Below are 21,254 nucleotides of genomic sequence, written 5' to 3' on the forward strand. Positions count from 1 at the left end.
CACATGAAATTGCTGTTATTTACTGTTATTTTGCCAACAAATAGTCACTCCCTGTGAATCAACCTAATGTTAATCACAGCTATGCGAAAAACTCTCCAAATGTTTTCTACATCTCTCAACTTAAATAGAGACCCTGGGTTCTAAGGGGAGAAAACAGCACACACTAAAATTACTAATAAAAGTCTATTGGATTTTCCCATATACAGATCCTAGTGTGATGAAGAGTCCTATATGTGTTTTATGCAAATGGTGCACAAAACTTTCTGCCTGGGTGGATGTACTTTAAAAAAACAGAAAAATTTATTTGATTTATACATTTACATTTTTATTAGAATTCTTTAGAACTGTCAACAATTGGACAACATATCAGAAAAAAACACACACATGAACCATAACATGTTCAAACTTGCACAGCTTATATATTTACACATAAAGTTACTGTATATATAAAAAATATTTTCAGGGACTCATGGGTCTTGGGAATATTCAAAAGACATTATTGCTACATTTCAATATTTACAAAAAAAGCCACAAAATAAATCCAAACATCAAGCAACTGAAAGAAACATCTGACATTCGATGTAAAAAAAATTATAAAAATATAAACTTTCAAGAATATCCAAGACAAATTCTCAATGGTGCGCCCCTGAAGTACCTAGACATCCATATTTAACAGCTACTTTCCTTATTATAACCAAAGTCGATAGGAATGCAAAGGAATGTTTCGGACACAGTATGGCAAACAGTGACAGCCTCGTCCGTGACAACACAACCGCCACACCAGTTAACTTTAGAAAGGTGCGAGAGTGTGGAAGACCAGTGCAAGCGGTCACTTCCAGCTGGATGGCCACATGTCTCTGAATGTAGTCTAAGGGGTCAAGAGTTGGGGGGAAACCGTGAAGGCAACATACCTGAACCCTGCAAGACAACACGGGAATCTTGCCAGGGACACACTTATCGCTTATACTGGACAGTGATGATGGGGAGTGGGGGCAGGCGTGGCAACTACGTGGTAACATCCAGGCTTCCAGTTTACGCTTTCCTGGAATGATCGCATTCTATAAGGTCTAAGGGATGGGTACAGTATGTTGAGTATAGATAAGAGTGTCATAAGTGCAGGTGGATTTCAAATAAATAGATCCGTAAGCACTCCACTCTGCTAAGCCGCTGGTGGCTTTGGGTAATCTCTTCTGGCCGGTGGGCGATATGCAGGGAAACAGGAGAGAGACAGGAGAAGTGAAAAAAAAAAAAAAAAAGCTGTTACTTCTTGGGTACTGGGGGACCTCCAGGATTCAGGGCAACAAGGTCCCCAAGATATCTCACCCACACGCCATCTACACACACACACACACACACACACACACACTCACTCACACACACACTCACTCACACACACACACTCACACACTTATATAGATACTGGCCCGATGTCCAGGATGTGCCTATAAAAAAGGCAGAATCTAACTTTCGCTTCCTGCTATGTGAGAATCCAAACCAGGACCGCACTGTTTTCTCACTCCTGTGGGAATCTCGGGGTAAAATGGTAATCTTTTCAGAAGGGCGTCAGTTCCCTTGCCTACAATGCCCCTCTGAAGCTGGGAGGCTTGTTCTCGGCAATCTACAGAGCAAGTACATTGGCTAAGAGGTTTTATAAAAATTGTGCTTAGCAGTTAATATTTTTCCTTTCAAAAAAAAAAGGCATTAACTGTTTCCTTCAAATCTGTATGGCTCTTAATCTATTCTTACACACAGCAGACCTATGCCAGGGTTGTACCAGAAACTAAAGCTCGCGGGGTTCCCCCCTCCAATGTATGGACACATACAACGTATAGATGAGTATTTACAAATGCTGGCTAGGGAGGTCTTGTCTCCATTCTACTCCCTAACAGCGAACTCTATTTAAAAACCAGGTCAGTTGTACAAAAGCCTGTGCAGCAGCCCACAGCAAAGAATCTTTGTTCGTGCTTCCGGGGCACTTTCTTTCACAGCCTAGGTCTCCTTCTCAGCATGAACTACTAGATTTCTTAAGCCCAGATGTTTTCAAGTGTCCTCTGTTCTGATAATGGTCTACTTTCCACACAAAAGGCTTGGGTTTCACTTTCTAGTCTTCCTCATCTTCCCCATCATCTTGGAGGGCTCGCTAGGCCAGATGGGACTACTTCTATTCTTCAAATGAACTACTGGCCATACGTTTCAGACAGACTCAGAGGAGCATTGCAAAGAACTCTGGGCACCTAGTTTCACCCCACCCTCCCTTCTCTAAAGCAGGAGTTCTGTTTACAGTAGGAGCTACTTTGCTATTAGGAAAAGATATACATACAGTTCGGACCTTCGCAGTGGGACGGTGGCTGATGGCAACACAGAAAGGCCATCAGCCACTAAAGTGTGCTCATAAAGACAGGATCACAGTGGGGTGGGGATGGGGGACCAGCTACCCTGAAGTAGGATACAAGTCAAAGGAATACAAAACAACCATCATGGGAGCCAAAAGACCAGGGAGGGAGACAGCAGGGAAGCCTGGTGGCCATGATTTCTGCTCAGGCATCTTCGTGCACGAGCAAAGGCTGGGTGGAAGAGGCGCTGCTGCCGACAGAATTCACCCGCACAGAATGGTCCACCACCACGGGGTTCTCTGGGTTGGGATTGCAGTTTGCTAAATTGGAGTAAATCTGTAGAGAAAGACGCCACAGTCAAACACAGCACCACCTCTAAAAACCCAACAGGCAGGGGCACTCATGGCTGCAGAGTGCGGAAGACAAGGGTTTGGCAGGAAGCAGTGGCCGAAACCCAGATCGGGTTTACACCTCAGCCCCCCCCAACGAGGAAATAATTTTACACTAGGTACTAAGTGTATAATGTGTGGAGCGCTTCTCTCCTCGTGGGATTCATCTGAAAGCAAGCACTGGTCAGCCGATGAAGAGGGCTTACGGATCCCTAGAGCGAACTGCTGGGGGTAATTTGCAGGACTCTTCCAGAGTCGCTCGTCAGGAATCAAAGCACTTTGGGTGGAGATGGATGTTTCGTTTGAAATCTGCTTTGATGCCCCACAGAGCAAGCATTAACCCTAGAAAAGAGTTCCCCCGGCAATGGCTCAGGGGGAGGGGGAAGCAGCTAAAACAGAAGTCTAGCCCCAGTAAAGGCAGCTAATTCTTCCATAAAAGCCAAATAGGAAACAATGGATTTATTTCATTCCACACTCCCTAGGAGCGCTGTCCTAACTTCAAACAACCCTTCTCTATGGCTGTGGCATAGCAGGCATTGTGGCTAGCTGGTTCTCACTGTCTAGAACTCGCTTTACTGTGGTGACAGGCTGTCTTCTTTTATTCTAGTCCACACCAGCCCACCCCGGAGAAATGGTCCCGCCACGTGAGAAGGAGACCAGACAGTTCCATGATCGGCATTCCAGGACAGGGAGGAAGCATGGCCTGGCCTTATGATAACATCTAATTCCACAGGTCTGAGCACGAGGCTCCCCTCCCCCAGCTCACATCTCCCTGGATTAGAAGGGAAGTGGAAGTCGGGGAGGGTGTGAGCAGAAAGAATGGGCTTCCATTGTTTTATGTCTACCCTCTGAAGAAGGCCCGTTTATAATCCAAGCCAGGGAGATGGGGGAGATTGGGCCTCGTCCTGGAAGCCTGGGGAACACGACCCTGGAACAGGGAAGAAGAGGGTTCTGGGCCCGGTGGTTACTCACATGCTTGGTGCTCTCTGAGATCTGCTTCTCGATCAGCTGCACGACCTGCTTGAACGTCGGCCTTTTCAGGGGATCAGCGTCCCAGCAAGTCTTCATTATGTCGTATCTGCAAAACAGGGGGCCAATGTCTATAACTCCCCGGCACCCTTAACCCGCTGTCTGCTGCTCACCACAGGACAACCTCAGTAACAAATCTGGGCTACGCACCAGAACGTGTGAAGTGACAGATAGACAGAATAAAACCCTGTATGCGTGAGATACTGTCAAAAGTTTCTGTGCTATCGGTGACAAGAGATTATGAAAAGAACCATAGCCGTGACATTTAAGCAGGGGTAGCCATCAAAGGAACCCAATGACATTTCAAACTGCGCTAGCAAAAACCGTCAACATCTGGGGTTTCTGCCTTTGAAAAGGAAAGCATCTGAAGGAAAAGCCTGAGGGGTCCTCACATTTCTGCAGGTGCGTGCTCCGGACTCAGCATCCGGAAGCCTTCCTTGATCATCTTATAAAACTTCGAATCGACTGGCATCCCTGGGTAGGGGCTGCTTCCTGGAGCACAGAGAGGGGGCAAACCAGTGTTACTCGTGAGTGAGGAGGATGTAAAGGAAGCTTCTAGAAACCATTGGGCAACGAGGCAGTCTCTGGCAAGGAACACCTTACCTAAAGAGAACAGCTCCCACAGGAAAATGCCATAGGACCAGACGTCACTTTCAAACGTGTACACACAGTTGAAGATGCTCTCCGGGGCCATCCACTTCACAGGCAGTCGGGCCTTGAAGGAAACATGGGAGATTCAGCCAGTGAATGAGGATGCTCAAGTGATAAAACGGAAAACTGTCCTGGCGCTGATCTGGCTGGAATGTAGCGATGAGCACCACCTAACAAGACCTCAAAACTTCATGACCCCCAGACACTTCCTACTTTCAACTCGTGGTTCCAATAGCTCCCTTTCAAAAGTAGGGGCGTTGAGTCAGTATAGTAAATGAGCATACACATTCAAGTTCACGGATCCTAACCTCCCTTCCAATAATGGCCTCCAACACTGAAGAGCCTTAGGGTTTCACTCTTCCTCTCTGCCAACAAAATATATGGCCTCTCCCAACTAGAACTACATTTCCCAGCCTCCTCTGCAGCTAGCTATAGCCAGACCACTTAGTTTTAGCTGCAAAGATTCAAGTTTTATGCAGTGGCATGAGAAAACAAAACAAAACAAACAAAAAAACACCTTAAAATACTGTAGTTTATGCACCTGAATCTCCTTTCCTGTGTCACCCCATCACATATCTGCCTCATAGACAAGATTGCTAGCTGTATCTCTGGTCATCTTTGACCAGGATGAGGAGGGCTATGCACAGAAAGGACAAAGCCCAGAAAGGCAGGAGGATTTGGTGCTAGCTTTCTGTTGTAGAACGTCTCTGCCAACCTTGGCCTTGACCGATTCCTTTTCATTTACTCTTGAACTTCTGATACCTGCGATCCATACTACCCCTCACTTGCCCTCCGGAGAAGTTACTGAAATACAGATAAGCCAGCCTCAGAATCATCTTGCAAAACAAAAATAAGATTTCAAACACAAGGAGTTGTTTTGTGGGATGGTAAATGAGGTAATGCAGGTAAAAAGCCCAGCAGGGTCCCGCTCACCCCCATCCACCTGGACTAACACAGGCTGATGAGGGCAGTGGCTGCTCCGAGGTGGGGAGTGGCCGAACCGGTGCTAACACCGGCGTTCAGGACCCTGTCACTTGGTAAACTCAACTCACCGTGACTATGCCTCTTAGAGACAGTCTATCAGGATTTCGGGATACTAATCTGCCACGTGAAGCTAAATCAGTCCTCTAAGTCTGTTGAGGACTGCACGCTGGGGAGAGGTTATTTTAGTGTGGGGGTGGGGCAGGGAATGATACACATACAAACTATAAAACCATCTACTATGCATCCCCAGATTTTATACCAGGGATCGGTTACTGTCTTGAATTCAAGAGGGCTGGGTATCTAAAGACATTAACTTCTAAGTGAATCTGAGTAGTCCATTCGTTTGAAATGGTATTCTGACTAGGAGCCCACAGTCTACCCTGGACTCGGAGCCCAGGGTGGAAAAATCTTGAGAATTAAGAATTCACAAGAACTGAGAGAATTTTCAGAGAACAAAGGGACTTTACTTGAACGTCTATGCAGTACTGTGTCATGTACATCCCCTTGCTTTAAACTCTCAAATAATCGCTTAGTTCAGCTGACTTGACCTGTTAACTGCAGAATTAGCGAGGGAGATGCCGGGGCACAAGCCCTATCCTGGTGGCTTCAATTTCCAAACCACAGAGTAGAAGAATGGGCCTGGCTGTGTTCTGAGAACTCTGCCAAGTACGATTAACTCCTATGAATACAGAGTAACCATCTCTCATCAGTTACAAACCCGCTGAATGGGACCAGAGCCAATCTCAGCCAGGCTGGACCTAGACAACTCACTTCCTCTATCTTGCTCTATTGATATATATTATATATCAATATAAATTATGATATATATTGATATATATTATATATCAATATAAATTATGTTGTGTATAATGTTATATATATGAATATATAAAATGAATACATATATATTCACTTAGCGGCTAGAATAGAAAAGCATTTTCCATCTTCCTTTATGTACTAAACCAGGATGGGAAGAAGTTGGTTTCATCAAATCTCCTGGGGGAAAAAAAAAATTTAACCTTGATGGAGCCTTTTCAGAACCGTCTGACTGAGCCAGGATATAAAGCCAGCAATACCTTTACAAAACCGAGCTGTGCACAGCCTTCCAACAGAGGAGGCACGACGATAAAAGAGAAGGCATTGCATGCATCATCATGACAGACACAAAAATTGACCTCCAGGAATAAATATGGACTGTTCAAATGGGCCTGGGAAAAAATGGGTACCTAGGAATATATATCTAAGAGGTTATGGCCTTCCATACCCATGGCCCCTACTGACTATGCTACCTCAGATATAAATCACTGAAATATACTGCACCTTAGTTTCTCCCACTGTAAAAATTGGAAGACAATGTTTTCTAAGGCACGGGTTTGTCTTGAGGTTACAGAAAAGGCTGGTGGTGAAATAGAGCACTTGGGAAAATTTGCTCTGTTCCACAAACCAACCGTTATTTATGAGTCTACGTAATAGCCAATGCCATACTGACTACAAGACCCAGCATTCCAAATACAGCTAACTCTGACACCATCTTAGACTGTAGTCCTTTCACAGAGTATTTCAACCTCAAATAAAAAAAAGCCTACTGTGACCTTCAGGTCTACATTTGTTACAGTTGAACAAAATCAAATGCATTGCTATTCTCAGGCAATAATGAAAATTAAGGCTATTTCTCTTTCCTTCATATGCCCTCTAATTATACAATTATAACTAAGAATTCTATTATCAAACGTTAGTAGTAGGAGCGTTCAGCACTCCGTGCAAATTTTGCTGAAATACTTGGCATTACAAGGTAGGGATTGGATTACTACAATAATAGAAACCAGTTTTCCAAAATGCTCTGTGTTGATCAGTTGGACAGAGAGGCACTCACGTTTCCTTTGACCACATAATTCGAATCATTCCTGATGTCTCTGGCAAGACCAAAATCACAAATCTTTGTGATCCGACCATGAGTGAGGAGAATGTTCCTGGCCGCCAGGTCTCTGTGAATACACTGTTGGGGCAGAAGAGAAAGCGACAGCCATTCATCTCAGTGCTCAAAGAGAAGACTATTTTTAATACTACAATGCTGTTTACATTTTTTTTTTAAAAAAAGAAAAACTTTTGTTTTAAAGAAGTATTTAGTAGCCCAAAAATAAAAACTATGCCGCAAATGATATTCACATTTTGTGTTTCACACGATCAGGACTCTAATTGCTGTAATTGCCTTCCAACTCAGTCCTGATAAACGTCTTTCTCCCACTTCGACGGCTTTCATTCATAGGAAAATGTATTATAAATAGTCAAATTGCTTTGCTAAACTGAAAGTCTGTTTTGTATGCATCTCTGAATGTCTTCTCCTAAAAAAACATCTGACAGCTTCAACTTGATCTTTCCTAAGGACACAAGGAAGGAAGCTTCATTTTAGTTCATCTCTTAGTGTGGAAGCTGCCTGGAAATATCACTAGAGCAGTCGCTGTGACCGTACTCTGGGATGATTCCTTTCTCCCGAGGGACACTCTGTCCCCTCCAGAATCAATCCCTTCCCCCCCCCCCAAGCCCTGGCCATCCTTTTCTTAATTGTTCATTTCTTTCTCTGATCTCTTACTGCCTAACACTCCTCACATACAATCTACGTACGGGGCTCACCCTGCAGGAGCCCAGCTACATGCCATAGTAACAATGAGGCACGCTCCTGACTCCCGCCTTTGATGATAAAACCATTATTCTTCTATTTTCTACACACGTATCTTTAAAGCCAAAGTTTTAAATGAATTCACCGCATAGGAAAGAATACTTGTGGACGCTCATTTAGACAGGTCTGCACTTTCGAGCTCAGAAATTAAAGCAGGAATTCCAAAGAGACAGCAGTTGGAACATGAAGAAATGAAATTTCCTCTGCTTTTGGTTACCACACTTCAAAATGACACTCTGCATTCTAACTAGGACTATGATGAAACGCTCAAGTTTAAAAACAAACAAAAAAAGACGCTGTGCCACTTGCAGAGTCGCCGCCACTCACATTCTTGGAGGCGAGGAACGCCATGCCCTTGGCCACCTGGTAGGAGAAACTCAGCAAATCTTCCAGGTCCAGAGCCAACTCATCATCTTCCATGATGGCGGGAGTCATGTCTCTTTCTATATACGAGTCTATTAGGAAGACAGGGGTTTCTTAGCAATAGAAACCTAAGAGGTTAGGAGAGGACAGAAGCAGTCACAGTACCAGAGGCTAGCAATGAATGAACAGAGTGAACTCTTGGGCCAATCACCTCCTCAGAGAGGAGGAAAGGTGGACACTGACTCACAAAGCCAATAACCCCCAGAAGGTTTCAAAATCCTTAGGGCAACGGTGGGTCCACTTTCAAAATCTCACGTCTCTAACAGTAAGATATTAGATACAAAACCTGCTTTCGTCCGACACATCTACTTGTGAGCCCTAACGACCACTTGCTTGGCCACAGCAGGTTCCTCCTGGGAACGACACAGCCATTCCCGTTAGTGGGAAAGAGGCCAAATCTTCGTCCTACATCTCTACAAGCTCAGCACCTGACCCCCAGCCCATCTCCCTGAGACAAGATGAAAAATAAAGAACACGGTTCGATCACAGTCCCGGTGATCAAAAAACCACAGGGCCGGATTGCTTTTCCGCTTGGCAAGGACGTACCTATTCTTGCAGATCTCCGTTTGTCTGTCTTGGTTGGTACAACATAGGAAACTCCAGGTTTCATGTCCATGTACTCATTGGTACTGTCGTTGCTGGGAAGAGGAAACACCGAAGTCAGAAGGAAACAGAACACAGCCCTGACAAGGACAGGTCAGGCCACCGCTCTCAGCTGCTAGGCCATACTGCAGACTGATTTTATGTGAATGAAGAGTTTTGAAACGGTTCTGTGAGAAATGAGTGTCTACCATTTACTGCTCGGGTCCAGTCCCCAGGAATGTCTTTTTTCGTGGGGATCAGGTTAGAGGAGTCCCATCTCTAGCTACAATGATAGAATGGGGAAAAGGAGCCAAAACCTATTACCTCACACCACTCCTGTCTCTGAATGAGCCCCTACTCAGACAAGCCGGAAGCTAACAAGGCACTTCCAAGACATGTGCACGGGGAGATGGTTAAGCACACAGAGACTGAGGGAAGAAGGTTTTGAAAAACCAAGTTTGGTTCAGATAAACACCAATAATTTGGATGATTTTCTAGACCATCTGGACCTCTTGAATCTGCAACATTTGGCTGGAGACTCTTCAAGATTTCTAGTACTTCCTGCCTCTGATTAGCATAGAAACACCATGACAACAACCTCCTTCAGAGCGTGCTGGTGGCTCCAAATCCATATGGGATCCCAAAGCGCAAAGAACATCACACAGGACAGAACAATTCAGGCCATTATATCAGAAAGTGGAAAAGACACACACAGGGCCCAGGCTCCAGACTCAAGGCAAAGTGGTTCCTGCCTCTCTATGAAGAGTCTGTGTTCATGAAAAACTAACAAAAGGTGGGTTTTGTGGCATTTCACTACCCCACTAAACGACTCAAGCTTTCAGGATTAAAATGAAAACACAAAGCTTCCCTTGGTACTTTAAGCATTAGTAGTGGGGAAAGCTTTACTAGGTAATTGTCCCTCCACATTTACTGAGGTCTCCTTAAAAGTCTAGAATTGAGACTTCAGAAGACAAAAGCCTGTCATCTAAAACAGAGTCCAATTCCTATGGAATTTCATTAGTTTCTGGGGCTAAGATTTGAACCCAGGGCATAGAGTAAAGACGAGAAGAGGTAAGTAAGATCCACCACACAACTACAGCGTTGTTAAGTACAGGGTCTAGGGCGTGGATAGGAGTTCCATCAAGTTTGGCGGATCTCGGAAGGCTTCTTCCATGGCGGAACTCAACCACATTTGAGAAGAGGAAACAAGAGCCATGGCAGAGATTTCTTTTTTCTTTTCTTTTTTTAATTATAAACTGATTGGCCCATTAGCGTAGGCTTCTTATTAACTAATTCTTACAACTTATATTAGCCCATAATTCTTGTTTCTATGCTGCACAGCAAACTAACTTTGCTCCAAGGATCTCGAAGCTGCATATATTCCATCCTTTGCATCCTCATCCTTCAGGGCAATCTCAGAAAGGCCCAGAGGTCAAACAATGTTCTTTAATAGCGATGACTTTATAACAATGACACGAGGGACGTGGCAGACAGAAAAACACTATGATGACAAGAAGTCTACATATGGAAATATGCTCAGTCCCCAGACTTAACCCTGGCTGTATGACAGCCTTTCCCTCTTCCCTATAAACAATCCCACTATGAAGATGCCTGCAGACCCAAGCTCAGGAACACAAATGGAAGCAGAAAATGGAGCCACAGTAAAAAGAAGAGGTAGAAAACACATTCAGTTCCACAGAACCAAGGCTCAGGGAAGAACAGAAACATGCACTAAGAGAAATCAGTAGCAATCTCAATTTGAATCTTCAAGGGTACTATCTGAACTTCTGAAATAGTGAATCACATTTAAATAATTTAATAATTCTGATTTCACACCTCAGAGTACCTCAGTTCATTTTTTTAAAAGTAAGAATCAGCCTTGATTGCAAACCCTTATGACCCCTTGAACTGCCTGTCAACGGCTGACTATTTATGCAAATCAGCCTTACCAGGAAGTCTCCTTTGAATGCAGAAGGTTCTTATAAAGTGCCGCTTCTGCCTGATCTTCTTGCTTTGAGAAAATAAATGAATCACGTTTTCGTCTCAAAAAATTCAAAAGATCACCATAGCAACAATATTCTGTAATGACCAGGGTGGGCCCTATGAGGATATAATAAAACGTTAGGAAGACACAAGATACACTCTAGATAATCCAGCCTCCTGTAGAAATACCCAAGGGTGACTGTGGCTATTAGCATTCAGCTTCAGTGCTAAGCCTTCTTAGTACCAACATAATTCTATCTGTTAACATCACTTATCAAAAAAGCAGCATTGTGCTGAGTGAAATAAAACAAGCAATCCCCTTTCTACCTGGATGTCTAAGTGACATGAACGTTAGGGGCCAGGCGTGACTGCTGGCTTTGCAGCCACAAGGGACTGCTTTCAAAGGCTCTACTGTGATCAAGCTTCCTCTGCGGGAACTCTTTGATTCACTTCCGTGTACGACAGGTTTCTGTGTCCTTGCTGTAATATTATTATGAAAACGAAGGACCTGAGCTGTAGCCTGGTAGGGAAGTAACCACATGGAACAGGCAGCTAAGCCCCGACCCGAAAGTGGGCGAAGAACTAGACGCCACCCATTTTGCCAAGCACCACTGGCTGAAAAGAGTTGGTGCGCTGAATGTTTAAAAGCGTGGTTCCGAAGTTAACAGGCCACTAATTACTGTGGGTAGAAACCGCCTTGTGAACAGTTCACAGGGTGATGAAGCATCAGTCACGGGGGCTGTCCTGAGACACTGTTCAAACGTGTCTACAGTGCCGTGGCTGTAGATAAACAGCAACAGCTCACTCTACACACCTTGTTCCTTCAGAACAACAGGCCTTCTGCTAATGTCAAGACATCCTCGATGGGAACACTGACTAAGGGGTTAAAATTGGAAGCTTTTTCTTCTTCCTCTTCTTTTTTTTTTTTTTATCAGAAGTGAAAAGCTTGCTCTATTTGGTGTGCATTTGAGAAGTGGGAGGCTCAGGGCTACTTTCAGTTATAGCAGGCAAATGAACATTAACTCCTGAGTGACTAATTATGACCCAGCAATATATAAAGCTTTAAGACCAGAAAACCCTTCTGGGGGAGTCGAGTCAGCAAAGAGCCCATGTTGATGTAAGCATCAGTGAGAGTCTGTTGTATATATCCTGGCTATTCCTCCACCTCCACCCCCCACTTGGGATGATACAACCAGAAGCTATATCCCTGTACCTGTTTAAGGGGGAGGGCATTATAATTCAACACATGCATGCAAAGTATAATGGGCAAAAGAGGATTGCGCAGTTCCACACAAAGAAAAATCCCGTGTGTTCTCCCACACTTGTGGGAGTTAAAATGTTGACCTGCAGAGAGCTGGAGAGAGACAGTCCATAAGACTGTCAGGGGGCAGAGGAATGAGAGGAGCAGAACAGTTGTGGGGTGTCTCTCCAATGCTCTATAACCCAGCATGACAGCTAGAGCCAACATCTCAAAATAACAAGAGGACAGGAACCTGAAGGCTCCCAACATACAGAAATGATTTTTTTTTTAAAAGAAATTTTCATTTTTAGGAGTGGGTTAAAGACAAAAAAAAAAGCCCTCCCAAACAACTTATAATTAAGCACTATCCAAATCATATTTTGATCACCCAACAGACAACAGCAGGTGCCGTGATGACAGGACTCACCTCCCACGGTGCACGCTCCAAGAAGATTCACGATGTTCATGTGATTGCCTAGATAGCTCAGAACCTTCAGTTCTGACATGAGGGCCTCCCTTTCCGTTAAATGGGCACTTGCTAAAATGGAAAACACTGTATTTTAGCAAAACAAAGACAAGCAAACCCATGAGGCAAACTGGCAGCGGTGAGTACAGGCAGTGAACGCCCTGGCCCTGCAGTCACTTACGTTTAAGCATCTTCACAGCGACCGTCATGGCGGCATCTGACTTAATTAGGCCATAGGCAGTGGCCTCGACAACCTTCCCAAAGGCACCGGCACCCAGCGTCTTCCCTTTAGAGAGGAAGACAAGGTCAGCGTGAGGACCCGACGGGACAATTAGGAGGTTCCAAAATCAACAAGGCAACTGAGGGTGCATATTGTCTGGAGACAGAGACACTTCACTGTTCTGTTCCTTGTGCCAACCCAGCCAACCTCTGTTCGGTTTGACAGAAAGCACTTCTTGTTTCAGGTGAAACAAGACAAAGGAAGCTATGCAGGTTCCTTAAAAACACACTGTTATGTGTACACAGAGAGGGCTGGGTGGAAAGCCCCTGCTTCATACTGACCAAAACTCAGCCTGTTTCTGGGAAACTCCCATTTGTGATCGTAAGGAAGTTGTGTCGGGTCTATGTAAACATAATTGTTTCCATTTATCTCCTCGACAACCTTCCATTGTACTTCATACATAGGTTTCTGGAAGAGAAAGGGAAAGCCAGGTCACCGGTTAACCATCAGCGCCTCGGTCCCTGCGGCATCCGGGGGAGGAGAGCACAGTCAATGGTCACCTGGAGGTATTTGTAGGCGAGGACCATCACGATGATGCCCATCATGCCAGCTGTGATGACAAAGCCAATCAGCAGGGGGGTGAACAGGGTGTGGGCTTGGATTTGCTCTGCAAGGGAAGAGAATTGTGATGGTGAGCTGTGGGCAGGACAACGGCCTGGCTACCACCACCTGTCCCCAGCCGAACCACTGCTCTCCTGGCGCATGCAGGGGACACATCTTACTCTCGGTACTCAAAGACACCACTCCTCCCTCTCTTTCTTTCCTTCTCTTATGTTAATACATTATTGTCACTATTATATTATCATTCTGTGCTAGGGATGGAGCTGACACCGTGCCACACCCACATCCACCTCACTGGATGCATGAGCATCTTTAAAGACGTGAGTTGGGGACCAGATTACAAAGAAAATCAACTTTCTGGGGCACACGCATAATGTTAATGAAAAGCGACGTCTGCATGGGTTTTCTTTCTAGGTGGTTTGCGTTTTCTTCTTTCTGTGCTCTTATGTTTTCTGAATGTTCTACACTGAACATAAACGTCTTTTACAGAGAAGAAAGAAAGGCATTTCTGAAGTACCCTTTCTTAGCGCTGCCTGGGAAAAGTAACAATACAGAGAGCAGTGTTATGGTTCTGTCCCTCCTTATATCCAAAAGCTGAGGGCAAGCAGCTTTTTGGCATGAGCCCTGCGGCCAATGTTAACCACCACAGGAACTGGGCACAAAACAAAACAAAAACAAACAAACCCAGAGCCCAGTTTCCCTGTCTCATATGTGCCCACTCAGCAGTGCTTTTAAGGGTCATTGGGCCTGCTAGCCACTCAGGAAGCACAGCTGGCTGTACAAGGAGTGTAGCTCACAGAAGGCCACACACAACGCATGCAGAGTTCTGTATGATTCTGGCAGTGCAGATGGGCAAGCATGTACAAACACACACACATCACGGAAGTGAGGGGAAAATCATTTGCTGACAAGATCATAGAAAAGACACTTAATATTTTGATACAAATATTTAACAAAATGTAACTCATCTTAAATAACTAAAATTTCAAATTGAACTTATTTATTATTTTGTTTGTTTCTGTTTCTTGGGACAGGGTTTCTCTATGTAATTCTGGCTGTCCTGGAACTCTCTCTGTAGACCAGGCTGGCCTCGAACTCACGGAGTCCACCTGCCTCGGCCTCCCCGGTGCTGGGCCTAAAGGCATGTGCCATCACATCCTGTGCATTTAAAAATTTTAAAGTGCCCCCAATTATGTATCTGTACAAGGCAGGAATGCCCCCCCCCCACTCAACTTATCCGTACACATATAACTTGTCGAGAAACTCATACAGGCACAAAGAGAACCGGTAAAACAAAATGGCCAAGATTACATTGGTAAAAGCACAAACATCATCAGCAGACTAACATAGAATGAAGAGTTTGATGACAGCGTGGTAGGATGCAGGCATTACCAGAAATGATATGGCCAATAATGAGATGGAGTTAAGATCATGGTATGGTACACAGAAGCTAAATATCCCCTTAAATTGGATTAAAAGGAAATATACCTTTGTTGTTACCTTTAAATGCAAAGTTAAAGAAGGCGGAACTCTTGCCCACATCGTTGTAGGCCTTACACTCCACCGTGCCGTTGTGACGGAGGACGCTGGAGTCTATGGAACTCTGGACCACCAGTTTCCCAAACGGTGACACAGACACGTTCTGGATCTGTACATCCACCGCTGGGATGGGAATGGCACACCTAGAAGAAAACGGCAGTGTGGGCTTACACCAGGAAAGCTAAACAAAAGCACATGACCCCTTCATCTGGCACGCTTGCACGACTAGAAACCCAGACGCCATAAAAACTCCCTTTCACAACCAATCAGTCCAGAATGGCCCGAGGAGACTGACCCCTGGAGGTCCTCTGAGTACAGTCGGAGAGCAGAAAGAGGGAGTGATGGTCTAGAGATTGGACAGGGACCTGGGTCCTAACACCAAGTGCAGGGTTCCGTCAATTCTCCGCTGCTAGGTTTCTGTGGCATACTGTCTCAAGGGGGGCTGAAAGAAAGGGATTCGAACAGCCACCGGCACCAGATCCTGCCACACCACAGACTCTTAGAAAGAAATGAATTTGGAAAGGGTGCATGACGATTGAAGATAAAAAGGGTAGAGGAGGAAACTGTAGGAAATCAACAAGAATGAAAACAAGAAAGGTTCAAAAAGTGCAGGGGGGAGGAGCCTGAGGTCCAGAGGCAGAGGCGCAGCCCATGTGTACAATGACCACTCTGGCTAAAAGGATCTTCTCTTAGGAGACAGTCCCCAAAGGCCTCTTTTCCATGGCCTTCTCAGCACCTGCACACGCCAGTCGTCTCGTCTGCTCCCTCTCTCCACCCACCAGAATTCAGATTCACCCACGCAGAGGAGCCGAGCATGGCGTACGCTAGACCAGTGTTTGGCGCACGGCTTGCTTCCACGTAAACATTTTACTCAGGCCACATCATAGAAGACACAACATTCAGGGCTTTTATGCACCCACAAACAAAACATTCTGCTAAAACCCACACCAAAACAATAATCCAACATGATCAATCCCAACGCGTTGTCAGGAAATGTATTCCTTGAAAAATAAAATTTCTACCGCCATTCTGACTATTCATGAGGCCAAACTAAGCTTTTGAAGCTGGAGTATAACACGGTATTTGATGTGTAAAAATGGCACATTCACCCCTTTTTCATCTTCAGGGAATATGAGAGGACAATTTAAGGCTTAAATGTGGACAGGGAGGGAAAGCCACACAACGGCAGATGTTCCTTGTTTCGGGGGCTGAGCGCCTAACACTTTTTCAAACCCATCGCTCACAAATGCCATATGTATGTTGTAATTGTGAGATCATTACTTTTTGGTTACTTGGCAATTAACTTCTGAGGTAATTTTTTTCATGATAACCGCAGCCACATTTCCCACACACATTACCTCCTGTGTATAGAATGGAAATCTAATTACTCTGTCCAGGGAAATTGCTTTATCTACCTGCAGGCTAGAAATTGCATGATAAACCCAAAAAAGATAACCACCAAAATAGAGAAGGCATTCAGTAATCATTTTTCAGCAAACAAAATTAATGTCGGCCAGGAAAAATATAGCCATTATCCCTTCTTAAAAAGCCACAAAGATATAGGAGAAAAAGAAGTAATCAAGGAGCAGCTTTTTATTCAAAAATAAAAATAAATAAATAAATAAATAGTAAGCCTGAAGACACATTTGAAATGCAACCCTTCTGAATTTTAAGCAGCGCCAAAAATAATCCTCTCACCTTTGCTCTGTTCCCGAACAAAAATACCAATCTATTGTGGGCTCTGGGAATCCCTCTGCCACACACTGGAGCATGCCATTCGGGAGCCTGTCAGACGTCCGGATTTCCGGTTTTGCTGTAGGGAAAATAGCCATATGTCAGTCTGCTAAACAACCCCGGGTGGCTTTCTCCGTCCTTTCTTATCCCATCCCTAGGTCCTTCCAGAGGCAGCTGAAGAACCTGACTTGCTGCTCTCCCAAACCAGAGCTGGGAGACACCCAGAGGTGGCACGAGGGTTCAGAGGGCCTGCACCGACCCTGCCTGTCCATCTGAAGGCACAGGGATCCTGAGGAACTCTCTATAGCAAGAGGCTGCCAAGACCAACCTGACTGGCTTCTTCAGGTTGACAGTCAGCATCCTAAACTTAGACTCCTTGTCAATAGGAGTTCAAGCCACTCCACCTGCCCAGAAACTTCATGTCAAATTCTGGGCACTGGGATGGATGAAATTAGGAGTTGTTGTGGAAAAATAGAAGCTATACTCTCCTTTTAAGAAGTACAAGAGGTGGCGCTGATAAAAGAATGGGATTGCTATACTTACGGTAAAGCTAAATCTTGAGAGTGAAGGGCAGTGCGAGCATCTAATCCTTTATTTCACATAGAAACACAGACAGAAAATGGAAGAGGAAACCAGCCCCAGAGTTTTGTTCACACATATATCTACAGCTCAAGTACAATCAGCAAAAACATAAATTGTACCAGCAGGAAGACTCTAATTTGACAGTCCTGTGTAACTACAATAATCAATTGATATTCAACAAATTCAAGTTCTTGAAGTTACTTCTCAAGTGAAAAGATGAACTTCTACTGTATGGTTCTGAGGGTGATATTCTCAATGCTAGTCCTCTGAGGACGAATGCTGTAGACAGTCAATAGTATGCAGGTAGATAGTCACCAATATCACTGAAGATGAGCCCAGGCTACACGAACCGGCAAGGCAGGGTGTAGTGGACAATCCCAACTGATTTAGCTTCTGCATGCCTCTCCTAACTCTTCATTCATAGAAAGGGAACCATGGTGACCACCTTGCAGGGTGATGAGTAAGTGTGGCAAAGACCTAAGAATGTTGAGATGTCCCAGCAGGTAGTTTGATTCCTGGGACCCACATGGTGGAAGGAGAGAACCGACTGCCACTAGCTGCCCTCTGACCTCCATGTGCACATGGTGGTATTCGTACACTCTTGCTTTCACAAGCATGCTGAGGCACATGGCACACACTGTCCCGAAACACACGCAACTAAGTAAATATAATAAATGTTTTTTAAAAAGAACCAAGAATGACTCACAGATATATAATGATGCATTTGTTGTTGTTGTTATTATTATTATTATTACTGATCTGGCTTTCTATTGGAATGCTATGCTCCCCAATTAAGCAAGTTGACTACAGACTTAGTGGACAATATTTAACACCCTTCAAGCTCCCTTTAATGCTCTGTAAATTGTTTCTTTAGGACAGCGTGACAGTGTGTTTGAAGCTGAAGCACGGGGATTTCAACATCAATTACACATGAACTAGTCATGAGATCAGAGACAGAAAGACTGATGGGTCAAGAGCTTAAGGACTTCACTTCCCCAAAGGAAGCAACCATGATAAATGACATCTCTGAGAGCCACCGCTCAGCACCCCACCTCCTCGAAGGCAAGAAGGGTTGGCAGGGATCGGTGTCCACATGCATGACACACCCACCTGCCACTCAACCTGGTCCTGCTGATGGCAGGCCATTTGGCAAACACCACAAAAGAGCCACTACTCTCCAAAGCCATCCTCAAGGTAGGAGCATCCTTGAGAATTTGGATCTAATGCCAGCTTTCGCAAATAGAGCAAGAAGACGAGCCATCGTCTTGCGAAAGCATCCATCTGGCAAGTTTCATTTAATTACCACGGGCAACTGTGGGATCAGGCTGAAAAGTAGGACACAAAACAACAGTGGGCTCTTAGGAGAATGCCATTTTCCTGGAGACTGCAGGAGCCATTAAGACGGTGGGTCTCTCCAGACTCAAGAGTCGTCTCCCTTTTCTCAGGGGACCCCACACTTCTCTCATCTCCAGACTCAACTCAAGAGTCATCTCCCTTTTCTCAGGGGACCCCACACTTCTCTCAAGCCAACTGAATAGGTCTCTATCCCCGTTCCTGGAAGCCTTGGGGAGCACCCGATTTTGTTATTCAAGCTCATTCATGCTTTGCCTCCTCCATCAGACTCTCAATGGCCAGAGTGACATGTTAGACTAGCGACGGAGGTCTGGTGGCAGCAAGAGCTGGTGGATGAATATGAGACCACCCCAGGGAACAAATGATTGATATCATAAGGAGATAACTGAGAGAGGAGTCTTACTGAGGCTTTCCTGACCAGGAGACCTCGTCCCCTTATTCTCAAGACAGGGAAGCAAAAGACAGGAAATCTACAAGTACGCATAGACACATGGAGTTAAAAAAAAAAATACTGACATTGACAATAAGTAGGGAAGAACACAAAGAGGGGGCAAAGATGGCAGGACTCAAACTTCTCAGGTTCATTAGGGATCTACTTATTTTGTCACTTGTCCTCGCTTGGGTTATCATGTCCTAAGATGGGTTTTTCTCAGGTTAGCGCAATGGAAGAAAGAATCCCTAAATGCTAAAAGGATACTTTATGACATTAATAGTGTTAACACTGGCTAGAAGGCATATGGATTGCTTCTACTTTATTCTTCCTGCCTTTTTTGTCATACAGTGAACATGGAGCTGGAAATGACTGCATAAAAACTTTCCATTAAAAAATTGAACAGCGCAAACATGAACCATCAATTGTCCTTCGCTTTAGTGACATTTAGTGACAAGCGTTCTCTAGGATCCAGGCCTCCTAGCGTGACACCTGGTAGCAGTTACGTAATGACTGGACCAGGCCAGCAATGCTGTGGTCTGGCTTGACTACTTGTTCCTACGATTGTTGATTAACTGAGTCGGTTTTGGTGGTGGTGTTTTGTTTTTTAAAGCTCCTCTCCCAGGTGGGTCATTGCCTGAGGCTAGTTGAATCCTTTTGCCCTATTGGGTCTCAGCAGGTCCTAAACCTTAGAGCGGCATTAGACTCTCTAAGAGAAGCTAAATGAAGATTCTTGCTCCAACCCCCAGCTTCCTCTGCAAGCTAAAGACCTGAGTCAGCACTTTGTGTGGTTCTGTTGCTGTTGTTTTGTTTTTTAAATAAAGACGGAGGCCAGGACCAGAAGGGGTCAGAGCAGCAGCCCACGGGCAACAATCCAAAGGTGCACATGGGGACCAGCGTGTGAGTTCTTCCTACAATCTTGTTCCCTTACTTAATCTTAGTCCCAGCCCTGTCCTCAATACTGGTGGTGTGACATCTCGTTCTGAAAATGCTAAGGCACACTGGTCCAGCATGGGCTGTCCATGGCAGGTTGTATTAGGAGAATGTTTAATGCATAAAGAATGAGCTAGGTAGATCTGATTCCTAAAATGAAAATCTGAGCTTAAGTGGCTCAATGCACCATGTACGGCATTAAATATGCATTTCACTGCTAAAGACACATAACTCGTGCAATTCTGCAGGTTAAGTCAGAGCTGCAGCTTCTTAGACATTCTGAAATAAGTAGGCTACCAAATGACACATTCCCTAATTCCTCCCAAGTTGGGGTTTTTGATAAGCCTAAGAAGTGTCTAAGTTACATGTTTCTTGTGTAGGTTTTTTAAACTAGCCTTTTCTATTTGAACAGCATCCCAGACTTAAGCCATCCAGCGCCCCCAACAACGGCGATCAGCCTGTAAGCTGCCATTTGTTAATGAAATGTGAGAATTTGTTGCTCATGCAATTAAAATCCTAAACACTAGTTTACTCTGCAGATTGGTGATTTTGAAAAATATTCTTCTCACTACCATCAGGTCCATGTGGAAAGCAAGAACAAAATTAATTTTAAGAATGTGGTACATATAACAAGAGCTGGCAGCCAGCACTGGGAGGCCGCAGGCACACAGAAGGAAGCTGGGAGACTCGCCTTTCATTTGGTCTCCTACAAGGAAGTGGCTCTGAGCAGAGATCTCTGGCCCTGCTCACCTTAACCAGCTCCCATGTGGAATAGTTTGCCCACATTCTATAATCAGCCTGAGAGGGGACAGACTCGGGTCCCCAAAAAGACCAAATGGGTAGTGGTCAGAAGGATGGATTCCTGTTTTTATAACTGGTTTTGCTGGGACAGAATGGTGATGCAGTGGCCATGTTTAACAATTTGTCGCCATTCTAGTTGGGTCTGGATAGAAGCTATAGTGAGTTCTGCCACAGTATTGTGAGCGTGGGAGGGAACAGAGACCAGATCAAGCAGTAGCAAAATACCTGCAGCTGACCTTTTAAAAACAAGTTAAAGGAAATAGTGTAGACACATGTTACAGAGA

At 44.8% G+C, this 21,254-nt stretch overlaps 1 protein-coding gene across 2 annotated transcripts in view; it reads right to left on the reverse strand.

Annotated features, from left to right (window-relative positions):
- Positions 1–310: 310 nt before the first annotated feature.
- The window catches only part of Kit (KIT proto-oncogene, receptor tyrosine kinase), a 77,372-nt gene continuing 56,428 nt past the window's right edge, over positions 311–21,254 (reverse strand). The window contains exons 8-21 of one of the 2 annotated variants that reach the window (XM_041671424.1): positions 16,836–16,950; positions 15,099–15,280; positions 13,538–13,644; positions 13,319–13,445; positions 12,939–13,043; positions 12,719–12,829; positions 11,018–11,168; positions 9,033–9,124; positions 8,391–8,518; positions 7,260–7,382; positions 4,355–4,466; positions 4,144–4,243; positions 3,695–3,800; positions 311–2,669 (exon numbers count right to left, since the gene is read on the reverse strand). In XM_041671424.1, the coding sequence (XP_041527358.1) occupies positions 2,538–2,669; positions 3,695–3,800; positions 4,144–4,243; positions 4,355–4,466; positions 7,260–7,382; positions 8,391–8,518; positions 9,033–9,124; positions 11,018–11,168; positions 12,719–12,829; positions 12,939–13,043; positions 13,319–13,445; positions 13,538–13,644; positions 15,099–15,280; positions 16,836–16,950 (1,691 nt within the window). In that variant the 3' untranslated portion in view covers positions 311–2,537. Of the gene's footprint in view, positions 2,670–3,694; positions 3,801–4,143; positions 4,244–4,354; positions 4,467–7,259; positions 7,383–8,390; positions 8,519–9,032; positions 9,125–11,017; positions 11,169–12,718; positions 12,830–12,938; positions 13,044–13,318; positions 13,446–13,537; positions 13,645–15,086; positions 15,281–16,835; positions 16,951–21,254 lie in introns of both variants that reach the window. The other variant, XM_041671423.1, reaches the window with a different exon arrangement.

Source organism: Microtus oregoni, unplaced genomic scaffold (assembly GCF_018167655.1).
Source record: "Microtus oregoni isolate MIOR12 unplaced genomic scaffold, Mior012 000021F_ref0000039, whole genome shotgun sequence".
NCBI lineage: Eukaryota > Metazoa > Chordata > Mammalia > Rodentia > Cricetidae > Microtus > Microtus oregoni.